The sequence below is a fragment of the Cucurbita maxima genome, unplaced genomic scaffold, assembly GCF_002738345.1.
Source record: "Cucurbita maxima cultivar Rimu unplaced genomic scaffold, Cmax_1.0 Cma_Scf00031, whole genome shotgun sequence".
Lineage (NCBI taxonomy): Eukaryota > Viridiplantae > Streptophyta > Magnoliopsida > Cucurbitales > Cucurbitaceae > Cucurbita > Cucurbita maxima.
Genome location: NW_019272047.1, coordinates 1,587,258 through 1,614,793, shown reverse-complemented (window position 1 = coordinate 1,614,793; position 27,536 = coordinate 1,587,258). Strand labels below are relative to the sequence as shown.

General features: G+C 35.8%; 4 protein-coding genes across 4 annotated transcripts in view; all 4 read left to right on the top strand.

The window, feature by feature from the left end:
• The first annotated feature begins 128 nt into the window (after window positions 1-128).
• LOC111466437 (embryogenesis-associated protein EMB8-like) lies at window positions 129-14,292 on the top strand. The gene is made up of 14 exons (XM_023111090.1): window positions 129-470; window positions 559-648; window positions 1,212-1,273; window positions 2,291-2,391; window positions 3,200-3,289; window positions 5,441-5,563; window positions 6,403-6,480; window positions 9,946-10,031; window positions 10,192-10,240; window positions 10,779-10,835; window positions 11,281-11,411; window positions 12,205-12,288; window positions 12,601-12,670; window positions 13,677-14,292. Exons 1-14 carry the CDS (start codon window positions 214-216, stop codon window positions 14,097-14,099), a joined length of 1,701 nt encoding a protein of 566 aa, XP_022966858.1. The 5' UTR covers window positions 129-213; the 3' UTR covers window positions 14,100-14,292.
• Window positions 14,293-15,567: 1,275 nt separating this feature from the next.
• LOC111466441 (nifU-like protein 2, chloroplastic) lies at window positions 15,568-18,652 on the top strand. The gene is made up of 4 exons (XM_023111094.1): window positions 15,568-15,841; window positions 15,923-16,016; window positions 16,207-16,517; window positions 18,230-18,652. Exons 1-4 carry the CDS (start codon window positions 15,761-15,763, stop codon window positions 18,419-18,421), a joined length of 678 nt encoding a protein of 225 aa, XP_022966862.1. The 5' UTR covers window positions 15,568-15,760; the 3' UTR covers window positions 18,422-18,652.
• Window positions 18,653-21,019: 2,367 nt separating this feature from the next.
• LOC111466440 (probable magnesium transporter NIPA4) lies at window positions 21,020-24,575 on the top strand. The gene is made up of 9 exons (XM_023111093.1): window positions 21,020-21,467; window positions 21,682-21,738; window positions 22,215-22,305; window positions 22,386-22,546; window positions 22,634-22,761; window positions 22,848-22,985; window positions 23,791-23,883; window positions 24,074-24,179; window positions 24,280-24,575. The coding sequence occupies exons 1-9, from the start codon at window positions 21,314-21,316 to the stop codon at window positions 24,387-24,389; spliced, it is 1,038 nt and encodes a 345-aa protein (XP_022966861.1). The 5' UTR covers window positions 21,020-21,313; the 3' UTR covers window positions 24,390-24,575.
• Window positions 24,576-25,447: 872 nt separating this feature from the next.
• Window positions 25,448-27,536, top strand: part of LOC111466438 (zinc finger transcription factor YY1-like) — a 6,321-nt gene continuing 4,232 nt past the window's right edge. The window contains exons 1-2 of the mRNA XM_023111091.1: window positions 25,448-25,744; window positions 26,210-26,268. Coding sequence (XP_022966859.1) covers window positions 25,659-25,744; window positions 26,210-26,268 — 145 coding nt within the window. The 5' untranslated portion in view covers window positions 25,448-25,658. The remainder of the gene's footprint in view (window positions 25,745-26,209; window positions 26,269-27,536) is intronic.

Below are 27,536 nucleotides of genomic sequence, written 5' to 3'. Positions count from 1 at the left end.
TTATTCTCTAAATTAAAAATTAAAATTAATTTTTATAAAATAGTTAGAAATTAGTTTTGACTATTAATAAAAACAAAATTAAATATTAAATTTATAATTTGACTCTTTCATATCCTTTTAGTCCGGCTGGGCGCTCATCTCTTTCATCTTTGTTTCATTAATTAACTCTCTGGGCGTTCAACTGAAACCAGCTCTCCCGCTAATCCAATTCTCATGGATTCCTCCGTCTCTGACACCTCCAATGCCGTTTCGCCCTATCAAATTCTCTTCACATCGCTTTCTCTCATTCCCCTCTCTCACCTTCTCTCTGCGCTCTTCATCGTCTTCTTCATCTTCCTCTACAAGTTTTTCGAGATTCATTTTCTTCACGATTTCTTCCATGCCTTCGCCGGCGACCGCGTTTCCATCGTTGCATCCGACGCCGATTTCTACCAGTCCGTTGTTTCCAAGTGCCGGATTCTTCATGGCAGGTTTGTTCTTCTTCTTCTTTCTGCTTCTCATGTTCTCTTCATTTCTCTTTCTCTTCCTTCGCCATTCTATTGATTTCCTTCCCGTCAGGTTCTCCTCCACTCCATGGCTTTGCAGTCCTCATCTCCAGACTATTTTCCTCAGTATTGTTGGGAAGTGTCCTCCTGTCTCCTATAAAAGGTCTGCTGTTACTGTTCGCGTTTATGATTTTCGCTTCGGATTTAACCAAATGAATAAGTAAATGATCATGAATGAAGAAAGGAAAGAGAGAAAGAAAAGATGTCGGTTATCCGACGTACTGAACTGAACATACTTCTAGAATCTTCACTAAGTCATGAGGCTTCTTTCCAGGATCACACTATAGCTATATGTGATTATCACTTCGCGGAACATCAAAGATTCTACTGCTTGATCTGACCATGAATGAGATCAACGCTGTTTGCTTTCAATATGTGTGCTGATTTTCCAGAAGATTGAATATAAGTGGAAAAGAGACCTCAAAATAATTATAGGGGATTTTAAAAAAAATTCAACTAGTAGTCTAGCATTAAATTTACTGTCGTTTCATTGTTGTAAATAAAATTTTGTATCGTAAGCTTCTAAAATATCCTGGCGGGTAATCTTGGCTTATTACACTATTCATTATGACATAATCGGAACCCTCAATGTTGATTTTTTTTTTTCTTTCAATCGTTACTTTTCTTCCATTTTTATATATATTTGGACCCATGTTTTTTCTCCAGACAGTTATTCCGGGTACCTGATGGTGGAACAATTGCTTTGGATTGGCTAAGGGGTTCTGATGGTAGGTTTAATTCATTCCCTCATTAGTTAAGAACGTTCTTAATTTCTCTATTCTGTCTATTTCGTTCTTACTTTCTCTATTTTGTCTATTGTCTCTGATCGCAGTAATGCATTGTGTTTCTGATGTTTCTGAATGATTAAAAGGAGTATTTGTTTGTTGTCCAATCTCGAAATTGGCTAATGTTTTTCTCTTTTTTAATTCAGAAGGATCTTTTTTTATTTACCTTTACAAATCCTGTTTTCCTAGAACTTGTAACTTATTGAATTTTAACCATTGAAATATTTTAGAAGTATTTTCAAAGAGTATGTACTGATCAAATATTTATAAAATAATGACAGAATTTATACTATTGACATACTTCTTTGGCATGTTACTTTTTCTATTTCCAAAACAGTTGGGTACTTTTAGCATAACTATTAAGCATTAAAAACTGAAAGTGTAGTCACATTTTTTTAAAAACTTACACCCACCTTTTTATCCAATGTTTATGCAGGTCTTCTCAAAATTATCAGCAACATTATCTTTATCACTAGTCTTTTGTGTTCTTATAAGTCTTTAGTGACAAAAATAGTAATGAGCTAACTACAACTCATGTTCTATTTGTCATTTTGTTGGGTTTTATCTTTTACAAATTATAGGCAGTTGGTTGATGTTGTTTTTCTTGCCATCTCATGATGAGACATGAATCGCAAAATTTTAAGTCCTAGTGTACCCTCATGTTAATGCAAGTCTTTTTAGGAGATGTATAAATTTCTTACAAACAAAAGTAAGGAAGTTCAAGGGTTAGAATTTGTGCTTTACCTTCTTGAGCCTAAGGCATAAATTTCAAAGGTCTCGACTAAATATCAGTTTATCTGTGGGATCAAAATGTCACTGATCTGTTTGGTCGAATATTATATTTTCCATTAAATCAACCACGCTGATGTTCATCTATTAGCAGATAGAAGACATCAGGATTTTTCAGTAATCAAAGTGATGTTATGGGATACTTCCCTAACTCTGTACCCTCTTGTGCAGTTAAATGTGATGGCTATGACGTGAATGTTAGCACTTCTGACAATGAGAAAATACCAACTGTTATAGTCATTCCTGGATTAACCAGTGACTCTACAGCAGCTGTAAGTTATATTTCATATTCACGACGGGTGTATTGCCAAATTTATTTATTCTTATGGCCTGAATTTTCCAATGAATTTTCTTTTCTTCTTCTTCTTTTTCCCCGGTATATACGTTTGCACAGGGAAGGATTTTTATTTGAGATGCCATATTATTATTATCATTAGTGATTATTTTCTTCAGTTAATAGAATAAAAGAATTATCAAATTATTATGTCTTTTTCATCTGAAATGTCACGTGCATATCATAGTTCAGGAGACAGGAAAATACATCATCATTTAAGAAGTGTGAGGGTTCAAACCTCTAGCCTCATGGTTGAGGGTATAGTTGAGCTATGCTCAAGTTGGCTTAAAAGTTGGTAGTTATATATAAACGGTTAGTTTCAATAAAATGAAATGTTTGATTTAACACATTTATGATCAAGAGACACAAATTCTTCTTTATGGAAAATATTTTTCATTAAATAGATGAAGTTACAAGTACGTATGAGTATGGTGATGGCAACTTAAAACAAATCTCGTCTATTCTAATTATTCAATATCTTCATGTATAATTTGTATTTAGTAGAATGTGAAAGGAATTATTGAAACTATGATAATAATGCGTAATAGTTTTTCTTTTCTTTTTTTCTTTTTTTCTTTTTTCTTGTTACAACTGTAATACTAACGCAGAGTTGGAGTGTGAAAATAAATGATGGAATTCGAACAGGGAATATATCATGATTTTTTTTTCAGTGCTAGCATTTAGCCAAAGCTTTTATATATGTCTGGTTGTTTTGTTGGGCTTACGAAGGTGTCCTCTTTCCACAGTACATTAAGCATTTGGCATTCAGGATTGCAAAACGTGGATGGAATGTTGTCGTGAGCAACCATCGTGGTCTTGGTGGCATATCACTAACTGTAAGATTGCTATTAATTAAACCCTGTAGGCATGGCTTTAACCTTCAAATAGGGATGCTGGACGTTATGCCAAATGCTACATAACACCTTCCACTCAGTCTCAATTTGTTTGAATTAAGAGATAATTGCAAATTATACCTCTGTGATTTGTATTTTAAAAATGATTTCAAACACTTATGTTGTTTGCAAATTTGAAAATAGTTCATAAACTTACAAATTATATGAGTTTTTGAAAACGATAGTAAAAATCAGAGTATGATCTGCAAAATAGAACAATGCAACCACAAGAGCAAAATTTTGCAATTTTCACTTTTTTCATTGGCTTTTTTCTGTAGTGTGCATCCAATTGACATCTCTTGCAAAATTTTCAAAATCATAACATTTTTTCTTGCATCTTGAACTCTTAATCTTTGTATGAACTTTTCTGTGTTTATATGTATTTTAACGTTGATCGATTAAGAATTCTTGAAGCGTAGATAACTTTTCTTGTATGTCAAAAGCATGCATTGTCTTGACGAGATTGCTTGAATTCATCATGTTTTTCTGCACAGAAGCTTGTTTGCGTTCCATGCTTAAGAATAATTGTCTCTAGAAAGCTTTATGTCAACTTATGGCATTCACATTTAGTCTTTAATTTTCAAAAAATGAGAAACAAAAAACTTTTGGCTGAAGCCGTGAAAGGCTCTAATTGGGAAAAGTTCTCTACTGAACGCCAAAGTAATTTACAAAAAAAAAAGTGACGAGGTATTATTTGTAGTTTGTGAGTGTAAACAAAGCAAACAAATGTCTTAGAAAGTTGTACACAAAAGAGTATGCTGGGGAATCATCTTTCTGGGGGGTTTCCCCCTTCTTTTCTAATTTCATACTCATTGAAATTGTTTCTTGTACGAAAAAAAAAAAAAAAAAAAAAAAGTGCTGGGGAATAAAGAGAATCTACATGGAACCCATTCATTTGCTGTAATGTACAATTTGTTTAATTTAGCTGCGTATTGTGTGACTGAATATGCGTTACTGAACAAGTACCTTTAACCTAAAGGAAGGACATCCTCAAGGAATTGGTAGCATAAGGTTCAGTCCACTGTGTTGAATTCATGAATCTTGAAAATTGATGTTCAAGAGGCCTCCCCAATGGTATTTTCTTGAATCATTCTCATATGATCTGTGAGTCCTTGTCTTAGGGTGAATATTTCTCTGCATTGAATTTGTCAATTTGTTGAAAAATGATCCAAATTGTGAATTAATTTCCCCAACATAGGCTCAAAGTTCATCAACCTTTCTCTGATTTCCTCCAATTGCAAGTGTTGGTTCCGATTTCCTTCTACTTTTGCCTCCATTGGCCGTGGTCCACATTTGATGGAAAATTTTCTGGCCTTGAACTTCTTTCTTGTGCCGTAAATTTTCGTTACTGGCAACTTCTTGAATGCTCTTGAATTTGTATCACGATCTTCTCTGGAATCAGTAGAGTGACTAGAATAAGAATTCCAATCTAAATCTTGATAGTATTTTTGAAGAAATTGAGTATGGGCAGAGTTGTTATGTTGAAATCCATCTTTCGAACAGCTAGTTGAAATTTTAGCACTATGTGCTTGTGGTTTTCTTGCCTATATGGATAGTTGCATCTTATCTTTGTCACATTTCTTGTGTTGTAAATCTTCATTCTTGAAAATGTGCTCATCGTTTCTTCTTCCTTCTTGAAAAGAGAATACTCTAAAAGGTATTCTTTCTAAGTAAGTGCGAGCTGTTGAACAATGAGCACAATTCACAAACTTCCCACTTGCGATCTGCGTCAACAAGAGTTTCCCAGTCTTTCCAAACAATTGCTTTGGTACCAATTTGGAGTAGCCTAAGTGACTAAGTAGAAGTCTCTTCAAGAAGTCTATCAAGAATCTTTATTATCAATAAAAAAAAGGTAAAGAATACAAGAGGGAAATTCTCTATTTATAGAGAATTTAAAAAGAAAACTTTAAATTTCCAGATGATAAGATTTAAAAGGAACCAAGAGTAATATCTATTAACCACTAATCTTACTACATCACAATAATAAGATTTTCCTGATGTTTTTTTTTTTTTTTTAAATTTATATTATGGATTTCAGTATATCTGATGTATCTTACTTCACTGAAATCTTGGTAATCGTTGGTTTTTGGTCAGTCTGAACGTGTCTATAATGCTGCGTGGACAGAGGATATAAGGAGAGTGGTTGGCCATATTCATAGTCAACATCCAGAAGTCCCTCTGTTTGTTGTTGGAACTAGTATTGGCGCAAACGTTCTGGTATAAGTATTTACCTGTTAAGCACTTTATAAATTCATGTTTTCTTGACTGCATTGGATATTATCCTGAAGTCAGGAGACGTATAAAAGTAAGATGGATTCAAGTTTGCTCATAAATTCTTCTGGATGGGTAATCTTACGTTGTCCTAGTTTAAGAAGCCAGAACATTGTTTTGGGATCAATGGGAATTTTTTTATTGTGGAGTCTGAAAATCTTTATTCCATCTTCTCATCTAACTTTCAAAATGTCTGGTAAACATTAGTGCTTGGTAATTTTTTTTTGTATCTTGTTTCTCATGTTTAAGAAACGTTCTTAAATTATGTATAAATTTGAAAGTAACAAAATCTAGTTTCTTATTATTTTGTTTTTTTTGCTCTTGTATCAAGTTTTTCTTTTAAATATAAATAAAAGCAGGATATTATCCTTTTGGACTTATAAAATGCATAATAAATATAGTACATATATCATAAAATTTGTGAATAACTTATTTTAAGAAATTAATTTTTATTTAAACTTTTTATTTTGTAATTAAAAACTCAAGAGAACAAGAAATGGTCACCAAATATATTATATATTTTTTTAATGTAAAAGAAAGAGAAAACTAGAAACAAGAATAGTTACTGAATATATTTATTTCATAAATAAGAAGTAGGAAATGAAATGGGTACGTTACCAAAATGGGCCGTCAAGGTGCTGCTCAGTCTTGATAACCTTATACATAGTTGGGAATTGATTTCTTAATAGACTATGCACACACTGTATTAGCTTGGAGAAGCTCGTAAAATTAGTCTTATGCATAATTTTGTTTTTTTCTTTACCAACTTATACTGCTTCCTTCAGGTAAAATACCTTGGAGAGGACGGTGCTAATGTCCCCATTTCCGGTGCTGCTGCTATTTGCTCGCCTTGGGATCTTTTGGTCAGTATGCTTGTTGATATTTGAGGGTTTTTTTTTTTTTTTTTTTTTTTTAATTAAATTTCAGTTTTGAGTATTTTAAGTTTTTATTTTATTTTATTTATTGTTAGATTCAATTTTTTCAGTTTTAAGTCGTAAGTTTTCACTTTAAACATTTATCATTAATGTTGTTTTTATTATTTTTAACTTTTTAAGTTGTTAGATATTGAATACGTTTATTTCTTCTCTCTATATAAGTGTGGACTTCCAAGAAGGTTTTGTATCACTAATTTTTTTATACTTCAATAGAAGTTAATTCATTTATTGGATTCCATTCTCTCATTTTCATTCTCTTTGTTCCGCAAACATTGAGATTTTGATTTGATTAGTGCTTCCACAATATTTTTTCATCGTTCATTTTTTTTTTTCTCAATAGTGGTATAAGAGTCTTCGATTTAAAATGCTATAATTTTATTTGAGAGTGAGAAATTCAATTTTTGTATTTTAAAAAATATTTTCTACCTCTTCTTCACGTATTAATGGTGAAAACTTCCTATTTTGGATTGTTAATATGCAATCGTATCTCAAGGCACTTGGCATTTGTGAGTCTGTTTCAACTGATGATGCTGGTCCTCACCCATTAGGAGAAAATCCGACTTTGACTTAGATCAGACTACCTGAAAAGGAGAAATTAAAGAAGCCCAAGTCTTTAGCTGTGATTCATGCCATTTTATGTGGTCCTATATTTGATAATTAATGATTGTAAAACGAAAAAAGAAGCTTGGGATAAATTGCTGGAAGAATTTGAAAAAAAGTGCCAGGGTGAAAGCTATCAAATTATTGACTTTGAAGAAAGAGTTTAAGATGATAAAAATGAAGGATTTAGATATTGGGAGGGACTACACAACAAAAGTGATGAGATAAGTTTCGCTGGTGAAAATTTCAGATTTAAGGGATATGGAAAATACAATTGTTAGTGTTCCCAACAAATTTGAGTCAAAGATCTCAACTATAGAAAAGTCTTTTGATTTGATTACTTTCTTTATAGATGAGTTAATTAAGAGATACAATGTGTAATGAAGAGCATGTTAATTCATTCATGCCAAAACTAAAGGCAAGAAACCTAGTGCAGAAGATAGATAGGCAACCAAAGATCAGGGGTACAAGGAAAAAGGAGCATCAAGAAAAGATAAATTTCCTCTTTGACCTACCAAGCTGAGAAGAAATGTTGGTCCAAAAATAAGCAAATCTATCATTGTGATTATTGCAACAAGGATAGTCATACAGAGAAGTTATGCCAAGAAAAACCAAATCCAACAACATTCTTAGGAACAAGCAAGTTGTTCCGACAATAATCAAGAAACAAACTTATTGTTTATGGCTTCTCATGTTGACGACGAAGAGCCAACCTCCTGACCTATTGACAGTGGATGTACTATGCACATGGCTACAGATATCAATTTTTTTAGCCAAGTTGGTAGTTCTTTAAAGCCTAAAATCGTTCTTGGACATGACAAGATGATGCTAGTTGAAGGGTAAAGGTATTGTCATTATGCATATTAAGCAAGGTGAAAAGAAGATATTCAATGTTTCAGATATTTCAAAATTATCTCAAAACTTGCTTGGTATTGCTCAATTGTTGCATAATAAGTTTTCAAGGATCAAGTTCGTGTTATTTATGACCAACCAGAACTAGAGATTGCAAAGGTCAGCATGGTTGACAATGCTTTCGTTTTGAATGGTGACTCTTTATGTCATCAGCCCTAAATGCCAAAGTGGAAGAAGGCAAAACGTGACATCAATGCTTTGGTCTCTTCTAATGTGGTTGATGAATTTTCAAATTTTACCTTATTTGATTAAATTTGTGAAAGTTGCCCAAGAACGGAAGATGTATGGACTACTTTTCTTTCCAAAAGATGGCAGTTATTGAGCCAAAGAAAAGCTCAAATTGGTGTGCATAGTGATATTTGCAGTCTCATGTGCAACACATCTTTTGGGAATAAAAAATATTTGATTCCATTTATTGATTCTTTTACTCTGATGACTTGAGAATATTTTTTGATGGAGGAACTCAAGTTTATGATACTTTCAAGAAGCATGCAAGTTTAGTTGAAATTAAGATCAATTACAAGTATAAAACCTTGAGAATGACATCTCCGTCTGACTTAATATTTGTTGCACGGGACTTAAAGTTGATTGGATGTGCTAATAGCGATTGGACTGGTTGTTGATGGGTTTAAAAGTATTTTTAGTGCTGTTGTTTCTTGGAACTTCAAGTAAACTAGAAGTTGTGGCTTAATCTATGGTTGAAGTTGAAATTTCTATATCAGCTGCAAATCAAGCAATATGGCTTCGTAACTTGCTGGGTGATTTTGGATTTAAGCCAAAAGAACCTACAAAAAGGTTTTGAGATAACCAGTCTGCCAGTTTCTTCAATCCGATACAATATGGGATAACAAAGCACATAAAAGTCAATTTTATTTATTGAAGGAAGGGGAGAAAAAGTGAACTGTCAGATAGTTTGTGTTTCAACGACACACTTAGGTGTGGCAAAGAAAAACCTCGACGAGTGTTGAGATTTGAGGATTTTCATAATTAAATTTCAGTTTTGAGTCTTTTAAGTTTCTTCTTTATTCTTAGATTCAACTGTTCAGTATTAAGTCGTAAGTTTCACTTTAAACATTTAACACAAGTGTTTTTTATATTATTTTTTTAGTTTTTAAGTTGTTAGACCTCAAATAGGTATAATTTTTCTCCATATATATGTGTAAACTTCCAAGAAGGCTTTTGTATCACATTTTTTGAATCACCAACTTTTTATACTCAATAGAAGTTTATTCATCTATTGGGTTCACCATCTCTTTTTCATTCTTTGTTCAGATATTGAAATTTTGATTTGATTGTTGCTTTCACAATATTTTTTCATCGTTAATTTATTTTCTAAATAATGCCAATTGTGTTCTGAACAACCATGTAAGATTTTGGTGGTATACTAGAATCCATCTTATTTATTCTGCCAGTCTATTTTCTGGGCTTTCATTTTATATCTTAATTTCCCGAATGTTTTTTTTTCCCCTCGTTGTGATGCACGTTCATATTAGCATGTGTAGAGAGGCTATTGAATGGATCTCAAGATCGTTTAGTCTATGCCCATCACAACTCTTTTCTTTAACTGATTTGCGTCTCTTTTCAAGAAGACTTTGCGTGGAAGTTGTTCTTAGGTTTGTTGCAAAATTGAGACGAGTACAGTCTGCAAACCTGATGGACTGATATTAATTTACTTTCTACTTTTCCTTCTATACTTGTGATACAGATAAAGTAATAGAATTGTTCAATTTATCTTATAGTCATGAGTGTCCTTGCTCATCCATTCTCTCAGGATTCAATGTGTGCGTGAAGCTCGTCCCAATGTCAGTATAATGGCAGGACCCAAGCTTCTAGTCTGTTTTTAATGGTCTAACACAATTCACATGCCATTTCCTTCTGTAGATTTGTGACAGGTTCATTAATCGCAGGCTTGTTCAGGGTTTTTATAATAAAGCTTTAGCTGACGGCTTACAAGGCTTTGCACTATTGTACGTTTAAATTTTTTTTTATCACCTCAAGATTTTTTTCTTGTACCCATTGACATGATAACTAAGATAGATTTACTGCCTTAACTATTAAACCTACATGACATTAACATCTTTCCAACTTTAGGGTTTCTTATGTGATGACTAAATTATTTTCCTGTAGGCATCAATCCAACTTGTCTCGACTTACAGAGTGGGAATCCATTAAGAAGGTTCTTGACTCTTTACATCATACTTTAGCATGGAAATATTTTAAGTCGAGCATTATAATCTTTGCGAGCTCTGATATGATGATCATCTTCTGATGGATACCTTAGTTGTTGTGTCAACATAAGTTCATCAGTTAAATTTATCTGGAATTTATACACCACCAAGATTTCCATCATTCTTCTTTGGGTTTTTAAAATATTCAATATTAACAAAACTACTTATTGGGCTGTCCTTACGTGAGGAATATAAGACTAAGTTACATTAATTTCGTAACAGATTGGAAGAAAAGTGCGGCTCATATCTATAGGTTTAAATTATTTACTTGGCCACCCATTCAATGCAATAGATCGAAGTAGCCTTTTAAGGGCCTGCAAGTGAGGTTTTCTGAGATTCAACTTCAGGACTTCCTACTTCTTTGGCGGTTCTAAATAGAAATTGGAACGAACCTTTAAAACCTTATCATTCATGTTTTTATTTATTTATTTAACCATAATTCATATATATTTACATATTGATCTTTTCATTTTTGCTTCATGGCAGTCACGTTCGGTTCGTGATTTTGATAACTATGCCACACGTATCCTTGCAAATTTTGAGGTAAGATATGCACTCTTACTATGAATACTTATTTTGACAGGATAATTTTAAACAACAATTCTTGGAAAAAAAAAAATGTAAAACAGGTCTGACAATAATTTTTTTTTAAAAACAGCTTTCAAGGGGTAAAGAACAAAAAATAGAAATACTGTTCAGTGTGCTTTCAAAATTATCGGTTCATATATAATCATCAACAGTTAAGGTATAATTGATCCTAGTTTGTGACATTTTAAAATTAATATATAGAAGAAAGAAATAAAAATACATGAACGGAAGTATCTTTTCATACAGTTTTTAAAATTAAAAACAAAAGAAAATAATTTTACAAAATTAGTATGGATTTTATTTTATTTTATTATTACTTTTTTGTAACATGTAAAATCAAGAATCGCCTCATGTTCTCATATCTATGCAAATGCTATAATAACATGTTTCCCTTTCCCAGACCGTGGATGCATATTACAGGCACGCCTCTAGTTCTACATATGTGGGAAATGTGGCAGTGCCACTTTTATGTATCAGTGCTTTGGATGATCCATTGTGCACAAAAGAAGCCATTCCATGGGACGAGTGTAGGTAGGACTTATTTCTAGTTCATGCTTGCATACACTTGCTTTTTTTGACATTAATGCTATACTATTTCACCTTGTTATTGATTTTTTGATAAGTGAATTTTTTTTTTTGCCAGTGTCTAAAGCTAGTTTTTTGCCATTAACATTTACCGAACTTCCTCTTGCTCAAATGTGAATGAATGACCAAAGTGAGTTGAGCCATAGTTGGCATCTACTCTTTTCCTTAAGGTCGGAGGTTCAAGTGTCCCCACTTGTTCTTGGCCAAATTACCCGTATGAACAATATCTTCTTTATTTTCTGTTGCCTATTTAACTGACTACAAATATATTGCACCATGTGATAGTTTAATGAAGAAAAGGGTCTTATACTTTTTTTAAGTGCAAAGTTTTATACAGTCAACAGTTACAACAGCTACTTTCTGACATTACAGTTATTGTACTTTCAACATAACCAGCGTTGAATCAACACTAGACCTAGGTTATCAATTTAATCTTTTATCAATTCATTTGTGGGTTCAAAAATTTGCACAGGTTATCAATCTTAATGGGGAGGATAAAATGACTTTATAGGAGGTCAAAGGCATGACCTTTTTTTATCTCAAGAATTTTTTTTGGTACCCATTAACATGATAACTTATTCAACGACATCTGTTGCCAATTTTTCTTCAAAATAGTTTCCAATCCTCTAAATTCTTTGTTTCCTCGCCTATATAGCAGGCCGAGTAAAATTCATTGCTGTGACTTGTTTGATTCTCTCTTTTGGAGTTTGATTAACCCTGGTTGTTTAATTATTTTCAGGACAAATAGGAACGTTGTTCTAGCAACGACTCCACATGGAGGACACCTAGCTTTCTATGAAGGGATAACTGCCAGCAGCATGTGGTAATATTCATGGTCCCATTTGTAAACGGCTCTCGGAAATAGGAATTTGTTCAATTCTCCAAATTATGATAGTAGCACTCTAGCAGTAAAGAGAGATCCAGGTTAATTTATGAGGCATTTTTATGTGGTAATAGAAGGGTGCAAAAATTCCAAATGTATGATTAAAAGGCTTGATCTTCTGCTTTCATTTTGGGTCATGGCGCTTGTTTTGAGTATAAAATTGTCCCAAAAAAAGAAAGTTAATTACTGATTGCTGAATCTGGAATTAATGTAATCTAATTGTGATTGATCATGTCAAATCATATCCTGTAGGTGGGCGAGAGCTGTTGATGAATTCCTTGGCGTCCTGCATTCCAGCCCGTACATTAGCGTAATAAAGCAGGTACAGTAACATGACCCTAATAAAATTGTAGCATTGGAATAGAATTCACGAACCGTGAATGGATTATCCAATCTATAATGAGAGCCCTAACAATGGAAAAAAGTTCGGGCCTTTATCCAACCAAACAGAGGAATAGATTGATGCTTTACCCTCTGTTATTAATACCTGAGACAGATCCAAGCTACCTAGCTGCAATACTCCTTGGACAACCATTATTGCCTACAATTTAACAATGGGCTGGCTTCCTAGATCACCTAAGAGAATCTAAAGGAATGAAAACACTTACTAAAATTTAGGGGAAGTGGGAGGCTCCGAACCGCTCGAAAGTTCGGGAATTCTATAATTTATCTTACTTATGGTATTCTAGTATGTCTTTTCATTCCTATAGATTCTCTTAGGTGATCTGGGAAGCCAGCCGCGATGATCCAACCATATGGGTTTGAACGTTAAATATCGATTGCTTTGGATGTTCCAAGTGGTATTTACACCACTTAAAACTTTCCCTTGACAACCACTTTTTCTGTTGGATTAGCAGTACTTGTGATCCTATCTCCCACATTGGTAGATATTCTTTTTCCTGGCGAGAAATTAAAGATCTTCATGTTTTGTGTATTGATTCTTGGGGTATTGGTAGTGATTTCAAAGTTAAGTATGAGAAAATTGAACAAGCTCATCTGAGATCTCTCTCCTAATGATATTCCTGTTTCAAATGCCTTTTATATTTTGTCAAACATGATGGAATCATCCATTTTCAATCTTGTTTACCTATTTTGCACCTCAAACAAGTGGAATGCTAGGTTCATCCACTTTGGATACCCTCAAGAAAGGTTCAGCTTTCGATATTGTCCTATTGCCTTAGAATTGGAGCTTTCTCTCGGTTGCAGTCCCTTTCATATCCCTCCCTCAATGTTATCATAAAAACCATAGGAATTTTATACTTATTGACGTCTGAGAAGCCTTCTATTTTTATATAATCTGACTTCATTCGACGTATACTTTCTTGCAGATGCAAAAGACGAGAGCACCGACGCCGAGCTTTTCCATTGATCAGGGTCCTTACGTGAGTGTTTTGGAAGATGGAATGGTGACTGCAGTAGGGGACGAACCAACAGATGATACTGTGCAAGACATGCCAAACCAGGAAACGACGAATGTTAGTACCGACGACGAAGTCATTTTGGACAAAGAAGAGGCTGACCATGATAGGAAGAATGACCAACTAGAGATATATGAAGAGAAGAATACAACACCGGCCACAACTCCTGTAAGGAAATGTACAGATTGTCTTGCACGGTGGAGTGGTAGATCAGTTTGGCTGCTCGCTTACATCGCCGTCCTCACGACATGGCCAATGGTGCGCCCAGCGCTCTCGTTATTCTTTAAGAAAAGAGATAAAAATCCAGCAACTGGAGGATCACGTAAAAGATAAAATCTGTTGTTGCAATTATTGATAATATTAAGAATAAAATGGGGAAAAGGATAGAATTTACATTTACTATAGTTTATTGGGGAATAAGATATGAAAAACTAGTAGTGTAGTCTTGCTGTTTGTCCAAGTTTTCATGTACTGTGTACTGACTGGTATGAAGAAATAAAATTGATCTGTTTGGTTTTTTCTGCCATTTTGTTCTTGAAGCTCGATTCTTTTTGCATGTTGGAGTGAGCTTTAATGTTGCCCCAAGAGGACCGTGTCTAATATGGAGAGGTTTTCACACTCTTATAAAATGCATTCATTTCTCTCTTAAATCGATGTGGGATTTCACAATCCACCTCCTTCGGGCCCAACATCCTTACTGATACTTGTTCCCCTCTAATCAATATACTCAACTCTTCAAGTATGACAGACTCTGACATGCCTAATCAAAATTCTGGCTCCCTTTGCGACACTCCTGCCCCGACAAAAATGCTTACTCGTTGTCACCGAAACACTACGTGCTCATGTTCTATTTCTTGGAATAGGAACAATGGATCAGTATTTGCCAAGCTCTACAACAAGAGTAAGAAGAGAAAGAAGCACGCAAGTACACGCAGAACATTTTCGGTTTCAAAAAATTAACCCAATCCAACCCAAAATACTAGTTCAACCCAACCCAACTCCTATAATTTGGGTTGGGTCAGTTTGGGTGGTGGAGCATCAGCTCAACAACACCCATAATGTCTTCCTTGTGGGTTTTCTTTTTTAGTATGAAATATATATATTTTAAAAAATTTATTAATAGAATTTGAACTACTTTTGGACCAATCAATTTGACAGAGAAAAGTTGATTTGTTTTCCAAAAACAAAAAACAATTTGTTTCTAACGGCATATATATGAACAAATTTTTATTAATGAAGCATAGTACGTGTTTGATGATGAAAGTCCGGCTAATTTAGGGAATAATCATGGGTTTATAAGTAAGGAATACTAACTCCATTGGTATGAGGCCTTTTGGGAAGCTCAAAGCAAAGCCATGAGAGTTTAAGCTCAAAGTGGACAATATCATATCATCGTGGAGAGTCGTGATCGTCTAACATGGTATCAGAGTCATGTCTTAAACTTAGCCGTGCCAATATATTGACAAATCCTCGAATGTCGAACAAAGGACTCCAAAAAGAAAAAAGGAGTCAAGTCTCCATTAAGGGGAGGCGTGCTTTGTTCGAGGGGAGGTGTTGGATGATAAAAGTCTCACATCGACTAATTTAGGGAATGATCATGGGTTTATAAGTGATGAATACTAACTTCATTGGTATGAGGCCTTTTGGGGAAACTCAAAGCAAAACCATGAGAGCTTATGCTCAAAGTGGACAATATGTCGTGTTCGTCTAATCGTACGTACCAATTCATGAGTTAGACTCAAAACAAACGTGGTTGAGGGGTTTTTATGTTCATTATTATTATTAAAAAAAAAATTGGGAAGAGGAAAGAGGAAAGAAGAAAGGACCGAACATTGTAAGGCGGCGAAAGGTTAAAACACTGTTTGTTTGTTCATATTTCCCCGCGTTTTTCACCTCTCCTTCGCTCATTTACGCCTTCGATTTTCTCAATCTCTTCATCCATTCTTGTCGAAATCATCTCTATTGCTAAAGAAGGAACCCCGATTGAATTCAATATGCATGCCGTGGTTTTGAATTCCTCCCCTTGCGCCAGAGCTCCGCAAACCCTTGGAACTCCTTGTTTACGTAGCTTCAAGGTTCATTTCGTTTCTTTATTTTGCTCATCCTTTTCATTCCTCAAAACTAAATTGGTGAGTTTTTTTTGGATTTTCTTGTAGATTTCGACCTTATTATTTGCCCACTGCAGTCCTCTTTGGAGGAGATCATCTCGTTCCCTTCGTAATCGATTGCTGTCTAACTCACGTAGCCAAGGTACGATTTATTTTTCCGTTCTATTCAAGTGGTTTGGATTGGTATAAGGTTCTGGTTGTTTATTCTATTGGATTGTTTTTGTTTACTGTCATCTCTTAAATTGTTCGCTGTTAGGGTCGATATGCGATTAGTTCTCTTTCTTTTGAGCTTACCGATCTTTGTCATTTGATTTGGAATTTGTTTTTTATAGTTATTAGAGCTGTTGCAACTCCCGATTCGGCACTGGAATTGCCACTGACGGCAGAAAATGTTGAAAGTGTGTTGGATGAGGTTCGACCGTATCTTATTGCAGATGGTGGAAATGTAGCATTACATGAAATAGATGGAAATGTTGTACGGTTGAAGCTACAAGGAGCATGCGGCTCATGTCCGAGTTCTGTTATGACCATGAAGATGGGAATTGAACGGCGTTTGATGGAGAAGATCCCTGAAATAGTTGCAGTGGAACCAGTAGCGGATGAAGAAACTGGATTGGAGCTCAACGAGGAAAATATAGAGAAGGTAAATAAATTCTCCCTTGGATGCGAACTTATATGTCGTTTCTGGATCGTATTTTTGCCTTGTACACACCCACCCACCTGTTATCTCTAGCCAAGGGATACAACTTATAATGTATGAGGGCCGCTCCCCTCTGTTTTTTTTTGTGTGAAATCCCACCTCGGTTGGAGAGGGGAACGAAGCATTTCTTATAAAGGTGTGGAAACCTCTCCCTAGTGGACGTGTTTTAAAATCTCGAGGGGAAGCCCAAAGAGAACAATATCTACTATTGGTGGGCTTGGGCCGTTACATTTGGAGTTTTTTTTCATAGTGGTATAGCTTCCACGGATTCTTTGATATATATGTTTATTGGGAAATTGAGGGTCGGATTAAGCAAGCATTCTTTTTACCCAACTTCGACAAACCTTCATATGGCTTCTTTCACTTTCTTGGATACTTTTGATAAAACAACACCTCTTGATGCAGTGAACTATTATGAATCACGAACCTCCACTATGGTATGATATTGTCCACTTTGAGCATAAGCTCTGACCTATGGATCCCTCGAACAACATCTCCTTAATCAAGGTTCGACTCCTTTGGAGCCCTTGAACAAAGTACATCATTTGTTCAATACTTGGTTAACTTTTGACTACACTTTCGAGGGTCCCAACTTCTTTGTTCGACATTTGAGGATTCTATTGTCATGGCTAAGTTAAGGGCATGACTCTAATACCATGTTAAGAACCACGAACCTCCACAATGGTATGATATTTTCTGCCTTGAGCATAAGCTCTCTTGGCTTTGTTTTTGGTTTCCCCAAAATGCCTCATTATCAATGGAGATGTATTCCTTACTTATAAACGCACGATCCCCTTAATTAGCCGATGTGGGACTTCTCTTCTAACAATCCTCCCTCGAACAATGTACACCATACAGTCTCCCCTGAGGCCTGTGGAGCCCTTGAACAACCTCCCCTTAATTGAGGTTCAACTCCTACTCTGGAGCTCTCGAACAAAGTACACCCTTTGCTCGGCACTTGAGTCACTTTTGACTACACTTTCAAGGGTCCCATGTTCGACATTTGAGGATTCTATTAACATGACTAAGTTAAGGCCATGACTCTGATACCATATTAGGAACCACGAACCTCTACAAGGGTATGATATTGTCCACTTTAAGCCTAAGCTCTCATGACTTTTCTTTTGGTTTCCCTAGGAGATGTATTCCTTACTTATAAACCCATGATCAACCCCTTAATTAGTCGATGTGGGACTCCTCTTCCAACCGTCCTCCTCACCATGAACCTATTAGTTCAAGCTGGTTGCAATGTCTATTAAGTGCATTCAATGTCCGGTGGCTGATTTTCTCATGCATTTGCTATTTGGTATTGGTCCAAAACTGCGACCAGCTTGGTTAGGCCTGCAGCATTAGTAGTCTATAAACCTGATACTAATGCAACATTAAAACTTATGAATTTGCTTGTTATGATATGAACCAACCGCTGTATAATTGAATCGTCCTGATAGATGCTGTTTGAAATACTTACTGTTCTCCACTGTGATATCAACTTTTCCCAGCTGTAAGAAATGCACGTTTTTTCCCCCTTCATATTGACTACCCTTTCATCCAAGTTGGTTCGCATCCTTGCCACTTGAATTGGTTGTGGATTCCAATGAACTCCATGGATCCATGACTCCTTCAGAAGCTGAATTTTCTTTGTGCCCTTTTCTTAGGTACTGGAAGAGATAAGACCTTACCTTGTTGGGGCGGCGGGAGGGTCTCTTGAACTTGTGGGTATCGAGGAGCCAATAGTTAAGGTTAGGATCACAGGGCCGGCCGCTGGGGTCATGACAGTTCGTGTGGCTGTTACACAGAAATTAAGAGAGAAGATACCAGTGATTGCGGCAGTTCAACTTTTGTCATAATGAATTTACAGAACACAATTGTAATGAGGGATTGTATTGTGTATAGTTCTTCATTATTCTGCTCTTCATAACAATAGAATATGTGTATAATGGTTGCATTGAGGTTTCTTGTCTGTTGTTGGTGCTGTATTTATGTAAGAAGGTAGCCTCATGTAACTTTTTATATGATTTTCAAGGGAAGGCACAAATAATTTCAATTACAATGAATGAATTAGCTTTAGCTTCTGTTTATGTATATATAACTGACTTATGTTCGAGTTATTTATACAAGTATTCTAGTTTACTAATTTTCGTGGAGTTCCTGACCGGCATGCTATTTGTTAAGTTAGGAACCATGAGTATTTCTGACCGTTGGTATATGTGATGTTACAGGTTGACAATGAATATTTCTGACCCTTGGTATATAAGATGTTACAGGCTTTCAGAGAGACATTGAGCTGTATTTGATTGAGAGTAATTTTTACCTAAAAGTCAACTAGGAATAAATGGTGAATAAAATTTAAAAACAGCTGGATAGATAATAAACGAAAGAATGACACATCAACTATTTAATGAGTAGTAATTACTCAGTAAGATATAAATGAGGCAAGCCAACCGAGGATGGGACTAGCGGGCTCGAGACTACAAGGAATCCATTTCTGAGTCTGTTTTATGTACATGTACTTTTGCAGTTGAAAACTTACTCTAGTTATTTTTATGTTATAAAAAATATCGGATTTACATGTATTACTTGATATATATGAAAATGTTTTGGTTTTACGATTGACTTTTGAATTAAATTATTTATGTCTGTGAATGTTTGATTAATCCACCGCACCTAAATGGTGTGAAAGTTATCTTATTTATAATCAAATAATTTACAAGGATATGAAAATAGTAATATGAAAATAGTAATAAATGGAAATAACAATAAATGGAAAGATACCTATGATAATAAGGTAAATTATAATAAAATATCAAATATAATATATATGGTAAACTATAATTTATTACTAAATATCCTTAACAATGACATTGGTAACTCCTGTGAATCGAGTTGTCGATGAATGAGTGTTACAAATATTTGACTCTTTGACATTCATCTGATATGACTAGTTGTCAATTTTGTTAAAGTAGTGGTTGTTGTTTATTTATTTGCTAGTTTATAACATTACTTTCTTAAACCAATTTCTAAACGTTTTTTAAAATTTTCTTTGACTCCATTTTCTAAACAATTTTCTTGAATACGAGACTAGAGACTAGAACATATGTCGTCTGTGCCAATGACAACCTACGTTTTAGTTGACTGACTTACTTGAGAACGAGAGTAAGAAACATAATCAGTGCAATTGTGATACTCAGCCTCACACAGTTCCCCTTTTTATTTTCCTCGAACAAAACCCGACTAGCTACTTGGCTTAGTCGTTCACTCGAGCCAAAAACTTTTATCTACAAAATAATAATAATTAAAAAAAAAAAAAACAGATGTGGCCCTACAAAAACATTGAAAAACAAATAATAAAATAAACTTTTTTTTAAAGAAAATAATTTACAAACAATATCCCTAACTACTTTTCTTCAATTTATTTTCGTACCCAATTGGTCAATAAATATTTTTTTGAGAACTAAACATGATTAAATGATTTTAATATTACGTTACAATATTTGAGATAATATTTAATATATAATTTATACATAAAAATAAAATAATATTTTAAATTATTAAGTAATAGATAACTAGTCAAAATAATTTATCCTAAAAAAAGCCATTATTGTAGATATATCTTTTAAACCACATCCATAAAAATTAGGGTACACTAACAATACTTGCTAGCGGTGTGATTGAATTTTTACAAATGGTATCAGAACCATACACAAGGTGATGTGCTAGCAAGGAGGCTAAGCTCCTAGGAGGAGGTGGACATGAGGCGTTGCGCTAGCAAAGATGTTGGGCCCTGAACCAGACATGGGGCGATATGCCAACAAGGACGCTGGACCCTGAACCAAACATGGGGCGATATGCCAACAAGGAGGTTGAGCCCTGAAGGGGGTGGACATGAGGCGATATGCCAGCAAGGACATTGAGCCCCGAACTAGACATGAGGCGATGTGCCAGCAAGGAGGCTGAGCCTCGAAGGGGAGATAGATATGAGGCGGTGTGCAAGGACGCTGGGCTGCGAACCAGACACGAGGACGTTGGGTCTTGAACCAAACATAGAGTGATGTGCCAGCAAGGAGGTTGAGCCCCAAAGGGGGTGGACATAAGGTGGTGTGCAAGGACGTTGGGCTGCGAACTAGACACAAGGCGATGTGTCATCAAGGAGGCTGAGCTCCAAAAGGGGATGGACATGAGGCAGTGTACCAGCAAGGACGTTGGAACCCGAAGGGAGATAGATTGGAGGTCCCACATCGATTGGAGAAGAGAACAACTGCGAGCGAGAACGCTAGGCTCCGAAACAGTGGATTGTGAGATCCCACGTTAGTGGGGGAGAAAAGAACTAAATGAGGAAATTAAAGGAAAAGCAGAAAAAAGAAATATATTATTAAATTTAAAATTTTAAGATCACCCGTTTAGTAGTAGAGTCCACCCTTTTTTGAAAAAATTAGTATCACATTTGAGAAGCAAAGGGGGAAATTTCTTCTTCTTCTTCTTCTTCTTCTCTCTCTCTCCTTTCAGCCATTTCGATCCAATCCAAGCAACGCCCCCAGCTGTATCCAGTTTCTCTTCACCCAGCGGGGCCTCTCTTTATAAGCGCCGACATACCCATCAACCCTTTGATCTTTCGCTCCATTCATCTTCAAATCTTCCCTTTCGATTTACACCCATTTCTATTTCCGTTACTGGGTACCGACGCCCTTGAATCAGCGCTCGATGAACTAGCCACTGCTTGCTTCATCGCTTCTTCCTCATCCATGGCGGCCGAGCCTCCCAATTGGCACGAAAGCATCTCCTCGGACAATACCAAAGGCCTTATTCTTGCTCTTTCTTCCAGCTTCTTCATTGGTGGGAGCTTCATTGTCAAGAAGAAGGGCTTGAAGAAAGCCGGTGCGTCGGGAATCAGAGCTGGTACGATTCTTCGGAAATTGTCTGATGTTCAATGTGTGTTTCAGATTTTTTTCGTTTTAGTTTGATTGATTTCTGTTTTTTGAATCGGAGTACGTTTTGATCCGATATGGTAATATGAGTTGATTTAATAATGTTTTTTATACTCTGGATTGGCGTCCAGCCACGCTTGATTTCTTTTAGTTTTGTTGTAATTTTGCTGATTGAATCCTTTCAGGAGCTGGCGGATTTACTTACTTATACGAGCCATTATGGTGGTTGGGCATGATAACAAGTGAGTTTTAAGCGTTCTTGGCGATTGGTTATTGATGTTTATGATTTCAAATTGAAGAACAGTAATAATCAAATCTTCCATTTCAGAAGTAACTGATCTGTTCTCTTAAACTGGTTGAAACATTGATTCTTGAAAGTTCTTTTGATTCTGTCTTCTTTGTTCGTAAGATCGCCCACCGCGGGCTAGCAAATATTGTCCATTTTGGCCCGTTACATATTGCTATTAGCCTCATGGTTTTAAAATGCGTATACTAGAGAGAGGTTTCTACACCCTTATAAGGAATGCTTCGTTCTTTGTTTCCTATTCTCCTCCTCAACCGATATGGGATCTTGCAGTTTCAATGATAATTACGACTCTAGATGAATACAGTTATAAATTTTTTCTATTTTTATGTATTAATCATAAACCAAATGAGTTCTTCATAGTTGGAAAGTGAATTTGGATATAGATCTGATGGATTTCTATCATTTCAACAGTGATTGTTGGAGAAATTGCTAACTTTGTGGCATACGCATTTGCACCAGCCTTATTAGTCACTCCATTGGGAGCTCTCAGCATCATAATCAGGCATGGATCAAACATTGCTCAAACTTAAAGACTTAATTTTGTTGGTTTCAATCCTAATTTCGGATCTCGTCGTCCTACAGTGCTGTTCTTGCACATATCATTTTACAGGAGAAGCTACACATTTTTGGAGTTCTTGGCTGTATTCTATGCGTGGTCGGTTCCACAACGATTGTTCTTCATGCTCCCCAAGAACGTGAGATCGAATCCGTGACCGAAGTTTGGCAAATGGCAATGGAGCCAGGTACAAAGCTGCCTGGATTCAGTTGTTTTGTTTCAGTATATCATTTTCTTTTCGACTTAACCAACATTGAGCCCTTTTCCATGGCAGCTTTTCTTTTGTATGCAACTCTGGTCATAACCTCTGCAGTTATACTCATATTCCACTTTATACCTCAATATGGTGAGACACACATAATGGTTTATATTGGAGTTTGTTCCCTATTAGGTTCGTTATCGGTACGTCTGCTATGTTCTTCGTGAACTGCTCATTAGGTTTTGTTTCCTTTGCATCATTTCATCATGAATGGTTCATTACTATGCAGGTTATGGGTGTTAAAGCTCTTGGAATTGCCATGAAGTTGACATTATCTGGAGTAAACCAGCTAGTTTATCCACAAACTTGGATTTTTGCAATACTTGTAGCCACATTTTTGCTGACCCAGATGAATTATCTGAACAAGGTAGCCATGCTTTGTTCTTTCCAGTTTCTCTCTTTTTCTCGTGCTGCCATCTTTGAGCGATCCCTCCTATTCGTTCCCGTTGTTGATCCTGCAGAGTTTATATGTTGAAGAGAATCTTGCTGCTATATAATAAGAAATACAGTAGTTTGACTGATAATCCATAAATTTATTGCCACTTTTTCACTTTTTCATGCATGGCTAAGCCCACCGCTAGTAGATATTTTCTTTTTTAGGCTTTCCTATTCGGGCTTCCCCTCAAGGTTTTTAAAACGTTTTTACTAGGGAGAGGTTTCCACACCCTTATAAAAAATGTTTCATTCTCCTCTCCAATCGATGTGAAATCTCATAATTTACTCCCCTTCGAGGCCCAATGTCCTCGCTGACACTTGTTCCCTTCTCCAATCGATGTGGAACCCTCCAATCTCACCCCCCTTCAGGGCCAGCGTCCTTGCTAACACACCGCCTTGTGTCCACCCCCCTTCGGGGCTCAGCCTCCTCATTGGCACATCGCCCGGTGTCTGGCTCTGATATCATTTATAACAACCCAAGCTTACCATTAGCAGATATTGGTCTCTTTGGGTTTTCCCTTTCAGACTTCCCCATTTTTAAAACACATCAACTAGGGAGTGGTTTCTACACCTTTATAAAGAATGTTTTGTTCTCCTTCCCAACTGATGTAAGATCTCAAAATTTTCCACATTGAAAAAAATGATGCGTACCTATTTCAATATGATAATTTAACACACAACATCCTATCAAGATTCATGCTGTATTTGCTTACCTTTTCTTCTCCTTCTCAATGCAGGCCCTTGATACTTTTAACACTGCTGTTGTATCTCCCATATACTACGTGATGTTCACATCACTGACCATTTTGGCAAGTGTTATCATGTTTAAGGTACATTCATAATATGTTTCGACAGTGTTTTTCGCAATTGATTGGTAATTAATACGCTTATTAGGACTTGTTTCTCAACGAGTATGCAACATATTTATGAGCTTTTAGACTCGTTCTATGCCTCTTCGGCATCATTCATCGTAAGATGTCAATACCGACACAGCGATAACAATTGATCATTCACTATCAGGATTGGGATAGGCAGAGCCCAGCACAAGTCATCACAGAATTATGTGGATTTGTGACTATTCTTTCAGGAACCTTTCTTCTTCACAAAACAAAAGACATGGTTGATGGTAAGCTCATTGACCTTTCTCTGCCGAGTTCTAGCTGTGAAACGTTGACTGCTTTTACACACCTTGTCTTACTCCGGTGTTCGGTTTCCAAATCCTACAGGTTTATCGACATCGTCGCCAATACGACTTCTGAAGCACATGGACGAAGACAGATATAATGGCTTGGAAGGCATACCTCTAAGACGGCAAGAATCCATGAGGTTGCCATGAAGAATTCATATGATGCTCTGTTTGAGCGTTCTAAATTTGATCATATTCTTTGAACAAAAACTTCTTCTTCTTCTGATAATTGCAGTTCCATTGTGCATACAAACTCTCTCCCTGTACATCAACAGGATTGTAATTTTATACCCCATTATTTACAAATAGATTAATTCCGACATGTCGTAACTGGAAATGGTCTGGTGCTAGCATATTTCTTTTGTCTGCTAAATAATAAATTTAATTATAGTACCAAAAAAAAAAAAAATTAAATAAAAGTTATAGCACACGATCTCCTCACAGCAACCTTCACTATGGACAATGAATTCACGAAAGACTTCAAAATTTTTATTTAAAAAAGTAGGTTGTGAGATCTTACATCGAACGACGTTGGGTCTCGAATGAAAGTAGATTGTGAGATCTCACATTGGTTCGAACGACGTTGGGTCTCGAATGAGAGTAGATTGTGAGATCTCACATTGGTTCGAACGACGTTGAGTCTCGAATGAGAGTAGATTGTGACTCGAATGAGAGTAGATTGTGAGATCGCACATTGGTTCGAGAAGGGAGAACGAAACATTTTTTATAAAGCCGTAGAAACATCTCTCAAACGTATGTGTTTTACAAGCAGTACTAATCATTACTTTGAATATGAATACAAAATCTTGTGTCTGTGTTTGATGAATCTGAATTTAACAATTTGATTAACTCAACCATATATTATCAAATTAGCTTGCTCGAATTTATTGTTAATTTATATATATTTCACTGTTTATTTATCAAAATTAAATAAAAAAATATTAATAAAAATAAAAAATTAAATAATTGATTGGACAAACAACTCAATCCAATATATTTTATTTTTTTCAATTAAAAAAACATTTTCTATTGCAATTTTTATTTATTAGATTTGTCAGAAAGAAATAGTTTGGAGAAAACAGAGGGTGGGAGAAAAAACCGGGTCTGAATTCCTTCGACCGGGCGGCTCGAATAGCGAAACGGTAATTTGCAGGCGAATTCCGGTCCACCAATACTGAGCAGACTAAACCAGCAAACCGACATGAACACCGAACCTGAAAGCTTCCCGTCTCTATCGTGTTCTCGTCTCTCTCCCCTTGCTTATTCATCTCGCGCCGCGCGCCCTCTAATCTGTTCCTCCACAGTGCTTCTTTTTGTTATTGATTCAACTTCGTATTTCGATTTTTTGTCGATTCGGTTGAGTTCGTGTTCAATTGCTTGGAGTAGAAAGGGGAGGGAGACAGAGACAGCGACAGAGGCATGGAGACTTACTTTAATCACAATCTGTTCGAGAGGCGTCCCATTGTGAAGAACAAGACTCCTGCTGCTAAATGGATCAAAGAATGGTAGTCTCTTTTCTTGCCGGATAATTCTTCTTTTCTACGCTACCATTGGTGGAGCTCTTTCTTCGCTTAGGGCTTAATTGATGAACTATAACTCTCTGATTTCCACTACTATTTTTTCTGTAAGAGAATCACAAATAATTTCTCCTGCATAGACAGTTGCAGTTTCCTTCATGGCGTAGGCTGAAATCAAGGGATTGAATTGGGTTTCTTTTCGTTTAAAGTAGCATTGAAAGAATGAGAAACACAATCAAATAGATATTACTTCAGAAGAAACAATTGAATCACAGTTAAATAGGAAAGAAGGGGGATTTTGTATTGTGTACCCAGACCTGTTGATAGATATAGATTTCTTTTGGAGGATCAAAGAAAATGTAGTAAATAGGAAAGAATTGAAATATCATATAGCATCCATGTGTTGCGTTTAGGCTGTTAGTTCCATAATAACCATGCTAGTTGCTTTTTTAGGGTCCCCCAAGATGTTGTTGCAACTGGAGGAAAGTGCTTTCTTTTGAAATGGGTCACAGGTACTATGTATTTCATTACTACACTGTTATTTTCCTTTGTTGTATTGATGTTGTCTAGAACGTGGGACGAAAAGGATTCCTTTGTAGTTGTTAAAGACTTCAATGTTCGTTCAATGTTGGTGTTGCTTTGTAACTTCTGGAACTTCGTACTCAAATTATTAGATTGAAAACTCTATGACCGTGCACTGTTCAGAGGAAGGAGTTTTGTGTTTGGTGGATGTCTGTCTAAAAGATGACCAATGCCTTAGAATGTTTAATGTCTGCTTATAGATACCGAAGCCTTAAGACCTTTCTTAAATAAATAGAAGCCTATTGAGTGTTATTGTTGTCTGGAACGGACATCTTTATAAATCTTGGGCATGCATTTGGTACTTTTGATTGGATGGCTGATTTATTATCATTATTATTTAATGATTCCGGAAGGTGGTTTTCCCTTCGTTTCATCAACTCATCTGTAACAGCTCAAGTCCACTGTTAACAGGAATTGTCCTTTTTGGGTCTCCCTTTCTGGCTTCCCCTCAAGGTTTTTAAAACCACCTCACATAGAAGAAGGGGAACCCCTTTCAAACTAACGAGAATTCTGACTTTACTAAAATGCTTGCTGAAAATCAACGAAAGAAGGAAGATCCCTCGTAAAGAATGCTTTATTCTCTTCCCCAACCGATGTGGAATCTCACAATCTACCCCCTTTGGGGCCCAATGTTCTTGCTGGCACACTGTCTTGTGTCCACCCCCTTCGGGGCTCAGCCCCCTCGCTCGCACATCGCTTGATGTCTAGCTTTGATACCATTTGTAACAACCCAAGCCCACCGCTAGTAGATATTGTCCTCTTTGAGCTTTCCCTTTCGGGTTTTCCCTCATAAAAATGTTTCGTTCTCCTACCAACTGTGAATGTTTGATTAATCCACCACACCTAAATGGTGTGAAAGTTATCTTATTTATAATCAAATAAATTACAAGGATATGGAAATAGTAATAAATGGAAATAACAATAAATGGAAAGATACCTATGATAATAAGGCAAATATTAGATATTTGCCTTATAATAAAATATCAAATATAATATATATGGTAAACTATAATTTATTACTAAATATCCTTAACAGCGATGTGGAATCTCACATCACCTTACTTCCTACATGGAGTAAGTAAAATAAATTGTGATAATTTGCTTCAATTAGGTCCATGCTTCTGTCTTTTCTATTTTTTATTTGTTTATTTTTGCTTATAGTTATTTTTTCCCTCTGGTTTTTTTTTTTTTTTTTTTT

Coding starts and splice junctions, on each gene's coding strand:
- LOC111466440 (XM_023111093.1), top strand. CDS start 21,314: ATGGCGGCCGAGCCTCCCAATTGGCACGAAAGCATCTCCTCGGACAAT. Junction 21,739..22,214: donor GTGGTTGGGCATGATAACAA/GTGAGTTTTAAG, acceptor TCATTTCAACAG/TGATTGTTGGAGAAATTGCT. Junction 23,884..24,073: donor CAAGTGTTATCATGTTTAAG/GTACATTCATAA, acceptor ATTCACTATCAG/GATTGGGATAGGCAGAGCCC.
- LOC111466437 (XM_023111090.1), top strand. CDS start 214: ATGGATTCCTCCGTCTCTGACACCTCCAATGCCGTTTCGCCCTATCAA. Junction 471..558: donor TGCCGGATTCTTCATGGCAG/GTTTGTTCTTCT, acceptor CCTTCCCGTCAG/GTTCTCCTCCACTCCATGGC. Junction 12,289..12,600: donor ATAACTGCCAGCAGCATGTG/GTAATATTCATG, acceptor CATATCCTGTAG/GTGGGCGAGAGCTGTTGATG.
- LOC111466441 (XM_023111094.1), top strand. CDS start 15,761: ATGCATGCCGTGGTTTTGAATTCCTCCCCTTGCGCCAGAGCTCCGCAA. Junction 16,017..16,206: donor GTCTAACTCACGTAGCCAAG/GTACGATTTATT, acceptor TGTTTTTTATAG/TTATTAGAGCTGTTGCAACT. Junction 16,518..18,229: donor ACGAGGAAAATATAGAGAAG/GTAAATAAATTC, acceptor CCCTTTTCTTAG/GTACTGGAAGAGATAAGACC.